This window comes from Silene latifolia, chromosome 9, assembly GCF_048544455.1.
Source record: "Silene latifolia isolate original U9 population chromosome 9, ASM4854445v1, whole genome shotgun sequence".
Taxonomy (NCBI): Eukaryota; Viridiplantae; Streptophyta; class Magnoliopsida; order Caryophyllales; family Caryophyllaceae; genus Silene; species Silene latifolia.
In genome coordinates, this window is record NC_133534.1 from 4,856,604 (window position 1) to 4,864,548 (window position 7,945).

At 35.0% G+C, this 7,945-nt stretch overlaps 1 protein-coding gene across 1 annotated transcript; it reads left to right on the forward strand.

Moving 5' to 3' along the window:
* Positions 1–395: 395 nt before the first annotated feature.
* On the forward strand, positions 396–7,726 carry LOC141598814 (phosphate transporter PHO1 homolog 1). The gene is made up of 14 exons (XM_074418608.1): positions 396–887; positions 1,043–1,337; positions 1,590–2,004; positions 2,503–2,551; positions 2,670–2,741; positions 3,757–3,886; positions 5,277–5,400; positions 5,508–5,757; positions 5,852–5,956; positions 6,259–6,303; positions 6,399–6,551; positions 6,644–6,922; positions 7,007–7,143; positions 7,249–7,726. Exons 1-14 carry the CDS (start codon positions 672–674, stop codon positions 7,337–7,339), a joined length of 2,361 nt encoding a protein of 786 aa, XP_074274709.1. The 5' UTR covers positions 396–671; the 3' UTR covers positions 7,340–7,726.
* The last annotated feature ends 219 nt before the right edge of the window (positions 7,727–7,945 follow it).

Below are 7,945 nucleotides of genomic sequence, written 5' to 3' on the forward strand. Positions count from 1 at the left end.
CGAGTAATTTATTAGATAAAACAAAATTTAAAAGTTACCCATGTTCAAAAGAGGTAGGATTAACTTATAAAACAAATGGGGATATCAAACAAACACGGCAAAAAAAACTTTATCATACACAAATTGAATTAGTTAGGGTCCCATTTTCCATCAACAAAAAACCCTTTTTTCTTACAGCAAATCTCTCTTAAGACGGTAATATTTGCCTTAAGATAAAAACTGGTCAAATATACTTCTACTTGTATATACGGTATGTCCCTAGACAATAGACATCCTTCTTTTGTCTCACTTTTGATATTTAACCCATTTTAAGTTTAATACAGATATTGCCGTTTAAAACGAGAATCCGTGTTTATGTTAGGCCAATATCTCTATATAAGAGCATATATTTGGAGACAAGGCAAGGGTGTGTGGAATAAGGTCATTTTTCAGACGAACCTTACCACAATTGCCTCTATTCCCTTCACTCCCTCCATCTTCTATCATAACTAACTAGTGGAACTAAGAACATAGGAATATCTTAGAATGTGCTTCTAAAGAATCATTTCATTCCTACGTCACATTCCTCATTTCCTACCTTAAATACTCGCCTTGTTCGCTTCCTCGAAACACTCACACTTCCATTCTTACCTCGGCTTTTCAAGTTCAAAGAGGTCTCGTAAGAAAAAAAAATGGTGAAGTTCTCTAAGCAGTTTGAGGCACAATTAGTGCCGGAATGGAAAGACGCTTTTGTCGATTATTGGCAATTGAAGAAAGATCTTAAGAAAATTCAGCTCTTAAACACTAACAAATGCTCTTTAAAGCAACAAAAAGATGTTTCCTTTCTTTCTTCCCTAGGGAAGATTTTCTCTTCTGGCCAAAATAGTCGAGATCAAGGCGCTATTCATGTATTTCCCGTGTTCCTCCTCGTCTTTTTAGCTTAAATAACGCGACATTGTTATATTTTACTCCTATTATATTCAATATGTTGACATAATTCGCAGCACAAGTGTCAATTATGGATAATATTGTTGTATTGACATGCATTTATTTTGGTGCTCAGGTTCATAGAAAGCTTGCATCTTCATTAAGCAAAGGTGATTTGTACGAGACAGAAATACTCGAACAATTATCAGATGTCGAGGCTGCTGGCGAATTCTTTGCTCGTTTGGACCGACAACTTAACAAGGTGAATCAGTTTTACAAGATCAAGGAGAAAGAGTTTCTTGATAGGGGCGATTCCTTAAAGAGACAACTCGATTTCCTCATTGAAATGAACAATGAACTTCGGAGAAAGAAGGCGGCCTCTTCTCAAGACTCTAACGAAGATCCCTCCCTTTCATGTCACCTCTCTTGTGGTAAGCCTGAGACGAGACTGATTAGTGTCCGTTTCAAACTATTTCCCCCCAATGAGTCCACGTCATAACTTTTTATTTTTTTTCCAGTTCTGTATAAAACCTAGCGGCTTTACATAAAAACTAGAAAAAAAAAAGAAAAGTGATGACGTGGACCCATTTGGGGAAAATAGTTTGAAACGGAACCTAAATCCCCAATTAATTTGCTAAATAATGCCAATTAACCTTGTAGATTTGTCTTCTGTATGGTTTCAGAGATGGAGTTAACTGAAAAAACAGAGAGAACAGAGCAAGAACAAGGTCAAGACAGTCCCATGACGACCGACGAAGAAAAGAACAAGAGGAAGTACACAGAAGATGCAAAAACAGACGAGATGGAAAGATCGTCAAGAAGAATAAAAAGGGATGACAGTGGTTCGAGGAGCTTCTCTACAAAGGTTTTTAATTGTCAAGGGAAAAACTTAAGAATTAACATTCCTTTGACAACACCAAGTCGAACATTCTCAGCGATTGGTTCGCTGGTTTGGGAGGATTTGGTTAGCCAAACGTCGAAAAAAGGCGGTCCGAGAGGGTTTCATATTAACAAAACTAAGTTACATCATGCTGAAAAGATGATCAGAGGTGCTTTCATTGAGTTGTACAAGGGTTTGGGTTACCTCAAAACTTACAGGTACTTTTTTCTCTTAGCAAATACTGATATGCAGTGACGGAGCCAGAATTTAAGCGGGCACGAACAAATAATGGCATAAGCGAAACTCAAAATATTTCCAAAAATTTTACTAAAATTTTTAAAGTTTTCATTTATCAAGGGGGCGAGCGCTCCTGCTAGCCCTCGCTCCACCATTGCTGATATGTTAATTGAATTTTCAGGAAACACGATAATTCACGGATTATTTATTTTAATTATCGATATTTATCAAAAAAAATTGGCTCGTTAAACCTTTATACTTTTTCTTTTTTCAACGTAAAATAACTGAGTGTTTACGACACAATTTTCATTACGGATCATCTCGAGTAACCTGTACGTCTAATGTGTTTACCAATGACAGGACATTCTGTTTTATTATCATATTATTTGTATTTCTTTGTCACATGGATCGGAACATGCATAAGTACGTGAAGTGAATGCAACAAATTAACAGTTTCATGTTGATTATGTTTTCTTCAGGAACTTAAACATGCTTGCTTTTGTCAAAATTTTGAAGAAGTTTGACAAAGTAAGTATTTTTTTGCTTTTAAAAAGATGTTTTATTAATATATTGTTGCACAACTGATTTTTTAACCAAGCGCTATTGCGTGTAATTGTGATAACTAAGGCATGCCTTGCATTTTCAGGTTACTAACAAGGAAATTATGCCAATTTATCTCAGAGTTGTAGAAAGCTCTTATTTTAACAGCTCGGACAAGGTAAATTTTAACCCAAATTTCTAAATTAGACCGTGTCAAAATAATTAAGTAAAACTTTTAAACCTTTTTATCTATTTAGCCCTGTATTTTATATTTAAAGTTGACATTAATTGACCACCGTAAATAATTTAGTGGGGGATGGGGGTGGGAATTTAACCCTTTCGTCATTAAAATCAGGTGGCCTAACACGACGTAATTTTCAAATTCCCACAGGAGGTGTGGCGAGAAATTAAACATAACCAAAACTATTCTGGCTTAGAAGGATCCACAAAAATCAATGTTCATACATACAAGTTTAAAACTCCAACCCAAAGACTCTTAAGTCGATCCGGCTAAAATACGTAGATAGTTTACAAGTTAGTATTCATTTTTCATAGTATGACGAGACTCTATAACTTAAAATCGTTATAAATAAAGATAAGAAGGATTCAAACTTGCAACCTATCGTAAATCGGTCCTTAGAGCCAAGACATCATGAGTAAAGTTAAGGAAACATAGATATAGGGAGGAATAACTTCTTTTATAGACCATCATCAGAACCAGCAATGTTATGTCTCCACATAAACTTTGATTGATTGATGCAACATTATATCTACTAGGACCCAAAATATTTCCATGTTATCTTTCAAGAAACAATCTTAAGTGGCCATCATCTCAAAAAGAACACTACATAGCAATCAATCCGTCTGATTTGTGACGGTCATAAACTTGAGTCATTTGATAGTAGATATTTATAGACTAGATAGATATGTTCCTCCTCTTATATTACAATTAAATTATACAATTAAGATCAGGGGTGGAACAGGGACTAGCAGGGGCGCTCAGATCATTTTCGATGAAAAATGAAAACTTCAAAAATTTTAATTAAATTTCTGATTTTTTTTTAGTTTCGTTTATAGTATTACTTGTTTAACCCTGTTGAAATTTTTTGCCTCCTAACTTAAAATTTTGGTTCTGCCGCTACTTAAGATTGCGATTAACACTTTGTGTTTACTTGAAAAACTATCAACGACAGGCAATGAGGTTATCAGATGAGGTTGAACAACTATTTGTTAGACATTTTGCCGAAGATGACAAAAGAAAGGCCATGAAGTACCTTAATCCTAATCAACGTAAAGAGTCCCATGCAGTAACCTTTTTCATAGGTGAGTTTTGAATTTTTCCTACTTCTATAAAACGATCATATTCGCTTTAAGTATAAAACAGATTAAATATTATTTTATATAGTTAAATAAGATCAGAGTTTCATATTCTCTAAATATCCTGCATTTTTGTCATCTATCTCATTTAACTCGTTTTTTTTTTGGGAAATGCTATATACAACCCAATGGGTTGTATTTAAGCATTTAATACGCTTTCAAATTTGGTATTAATTTAGAAATTAGAGAATAAATTAACATGAATAAAGGAAATTAATGCATATATTAAGTGTTTATTTCCTTTTTTAGTTTCTTAAATACAACCCATTGGGTTGTATTTAGCTTAACCCTTTTTTTTTTATTTAGACGGATATGTTCATTTTAAACAAGAATACGTGATAATTAGAAATCGTTCATTAGTCAATCATTTAGAACTTTTTGTTAGACAAGCATATCATTTAGACATTTACTTCCGTGAAAAATTAAAATAATAGTTAAAAAAATAGCAAATGTGGGGCCATGGGGCCACTATTATTGAGTGGGATGCTAAAAGAAAAAGTTCTTAAGGGTAGGCCATTTATGATGGAAACAAATATATTTGTAGCATGGTATCTATGAGCCATTAAAAGGCCCAATAACACCTAAAGCAACCACAGAAGAACAATCTTTAGTTTGATTGATGTGTCATGTGTGTATGTTGTGTGGTAATCTTAATGTTTTTGATGTTATATCATCCTCGTGTTTCTCATTTATTGGTTTCACAATGGATTTCCACTACATTTTTAATCCTATATTGAAAACTACTAAATCTTGTTGACATGACAAATGATATGCTAAATTTCAACTTTGTTTTTCTAATGTACGTAACTACATAACAATGTTATCGACAGATAAATAAACTTATAACAACGATAAAGTCTTGATTAGATTTCAAAGGTAGTCATGGCTGGTTACATGTATTGTCTATTTTGAGGTAAAACAACGAAAAAGAAAGATAATAGAGAAACTAGACAAGAATGTGAAGCAAGATTGATGGAAAGATGTATCAAATTCGAAGAAAACAAATCAAAATTTAATAAACACGTTCGTAAAAAAGAAAAAAAAAAAGTAAGGATTAACCAATTCAGTTACTGAGTTAATAGTACAAGAAAAATGGATTACAAATTAACAAATTACCTGTTTAGAGTTTAAACATGTTTCGATCCTTAAGAAGCTAAGGAAAATAATTCTTGAGACAAAGTTCGTTTGATTTTCAGCTGTCTGTAGAATTAACGAACATGATTAGCAGAAATTATATCAAAAAATGCTTTTTCAAGTTAAATTTTAATGAGCATGTAATTCAGGTATGAAAATGATCATTTATTAACAATTTAAAATTTATGTGCTGTAAATTCAGGTCTATTCACAGGATGCTTCCTAGCATTACTGGCAGGATATGTGATTATGGCTCATATTATGGGGATGTACACCAAACAATCATCTGATACTGTTTACATGGAAACTGTATATCCTGTCTTGAGGTAAACTTCCTGTTTTAAACACAAAGGCTAATATAAGACGGTCTCATAAAAGACGCAGTATTATATGATCAGGGAATGCTGACATGAATTTTGTGAAAAATATGCAGCATGTTTGGCTTACTGTTCCTACACTTTTTTCTTTATGGATGCAACATTTTCATGTGGAAAAAGGCTCGGATCAATTACAGCTTCATTTTCGAGCTAGCTCCAACAAGAGAACTTAAGTTCAGAGAAGTTTTCTTGATCTGTACAGCTTCAATGACGGCTATTGTCGGGGTTTTGTTCATTCATATATCCCTAGTAGCTAAAGGATATAAGGAATCACTAGTTCAGACTATTCCAGGCTGCCTCTTACTGGTAATTGTTTTTCGATGCCAATACTTGACAATACTTCTACTATTTTGATTGCATATACTGACTCTCTGTAATTTGCAAATGATAAATCTTGCAGTTTTTCGTGCTTCTTCTGGTTTGTCCTCTCAACATCGTCTATAAATCAAGCCGTTACAGATTCCTTGAAGCTATAAGGAATATAGTTCTCTCCCCCTTATATAAGGTACCTAATTTTTTTTTTTTTTTTTTTAATGACGAGGGGGTTGAATCCCCCGGACCCATGCATTCCCGCACCACCACATGGACCATGTAAGCCACCCCTTCAGGGGCTGCAGCAAGTGATCATCGCTCCAGCTGGTAGTCGAACCTGGGACCTCTCAACTCCTGCATTTCTGCAAGCTTCAAGGTTTAACCCGACTACCAGTGGACTAACACCAGTTCCGAACCCTAAGGCCTAAGCGTTTAGATCAATTGGTATAATACTTGAAACTGAATGTGATACGAACATGGTTTTTTTTTTTGCAGGTTGTCATGCTAGACTTCTTCATGGCTGACCAACTTTGTAGCCAGGTAATTATCAGCAACTGCTGAATTACCCATGGATAAAATTTACTGCACACAATGAAACCAAAAGACTAACAGTGAAACTATAACAAATATTGCAGGTTCCCTTGCTAAGGAATCTCGAGTATGTAGCTTGCTACTACATCACAGGAAGTTACAAGACGCAGGATTACGGATACTGTTTAAGGACTGCACATTACAGAGACCTTGCATATGCAGTCTCCTTTTTACCGTACTACTGGAGAGCAATGCAGGTACCAAAAAAAATATTTACTATAAAAAAAACTCAGTGAAAATGGTTATTACTGGTGTAATGTTTTCTGAAAATGGTCATATAAAATTTCAGTGTGCTAGGAGATGGTTCGATGAAGGAGAGGTTAACCACCTAGTGAACCTTGGTAAATATGTGTCAGCAATGTTGGCTGCGGGTGCTAAACTGGCTTACGAGAAAGAAAAGTCAACCGGCTATTTGTGTCTAGTTGTGGCCCTATCAAGCGCGGCAACAGTGTACCAATTGTACTGGGACTATGTTAAAGATTGGGGGTTGTTACAAACCAATTCCCGAAACCCTTGGTTAAGGAATGAATTAATGCTCCAGAAGAAATTCGTCTACTATTTCTCCATGGTATTTCCAGTTTCCATCGAAATCCTTATCCTGTCAACAACTTCCTTAACCTAAATCATTTTTTAACAAAATCATTTTTTGCAGGTACTGAACTTAGTTCTAAGGCTCGCTTGGCTGCAAACGGTACTTCACCCGAGTTTTGGCAATGTTGATTACAGGGTCATTGGGCTATTTTTAGCAGCCCTTGAAGTGATCAGAAGAGGGCAGTGGAACTTCTATAGGTAAACTTAATATAATACCATTCATTTCTCGTCGACTAGTCAACTGGCAGATACGAGTACTAGATACTAATAAAGAACAAAAACTGTTCCGATTCTTCTTATCAGATTAGAGAATGAGCATCTAAATAATGCGGGGAAATTTAGAGCAGTTAAGCAAGTGCCACTCCCATTCCATGAAGTAGATGAGCAAGAATGATACGTTTTTGGAAGGTAACAACAACGACAACTGAAAGGGAATGCATTACAGACGGATTTGATTCCTGATGTCGTAAGACATCAGCTAAATTCCTGGTGTTCCCTACTGATCTAGTACATTCCTAGGATAAATAATTCAGAAGCGTACATAGAATTCTGTTCGGATTTGTCAATGATAAAATTTATTCTGTAACGCGTTACTGCAGGATTGGCTCTCTAGTCCATCAGTAGTAATTCAGTATATATGTATGTATGTTAATGGTGGCTTTAGAATCTTCAGGTGATTTGGCAGGCATTTTTGAACAAGGTGCCAGCACACTGAAGAGATGTAATTCAGGAATTGATGCTAAATTCTAATTCTATTATGCAACTTTGATTTCTTATCGAATTTCCAGTTTTGTATTTTTCGACTCAGACAGTAGTACAGGAAACACTGAGATGCTATTTTCAGTTCAGATAATATGCTTAGGACTTTATGAGACATGCTAGCCATATATCATATATGCTTGTATGATCTGTGCAATCTACCCTAGCTATATTTGTTCAATATTGTTCCTATGGTTTCTTCATTTTTCGGCAGACAGATTAAGCAGGCACCATGATATTA

Bases quoted from the DNA above. Each gene is read 5' to 3' on its own strand.
- LOC141598814 (XM_074418608.1), top strand. From the start codon at position 672: ATGGTGAAGTTCTCTAAGCAGTTTGAGGCACAATTAGTGCCGGAATGG. The intron at 2,742-3,756 runs GTAAATTTTAAC...TATCAACGACAG, and splicing joins ATTTTAACAGCTCGGACAAG to GCAATGAGGTTATCAGATGA. The intron at 5,758-5,851 runs GTAATTGTTTTT...TAAATCTTGCAG, and splicing joins TTCCAGGCTGCCTCTTACTG to TTTTTCGTGCTTCTTCTGGT.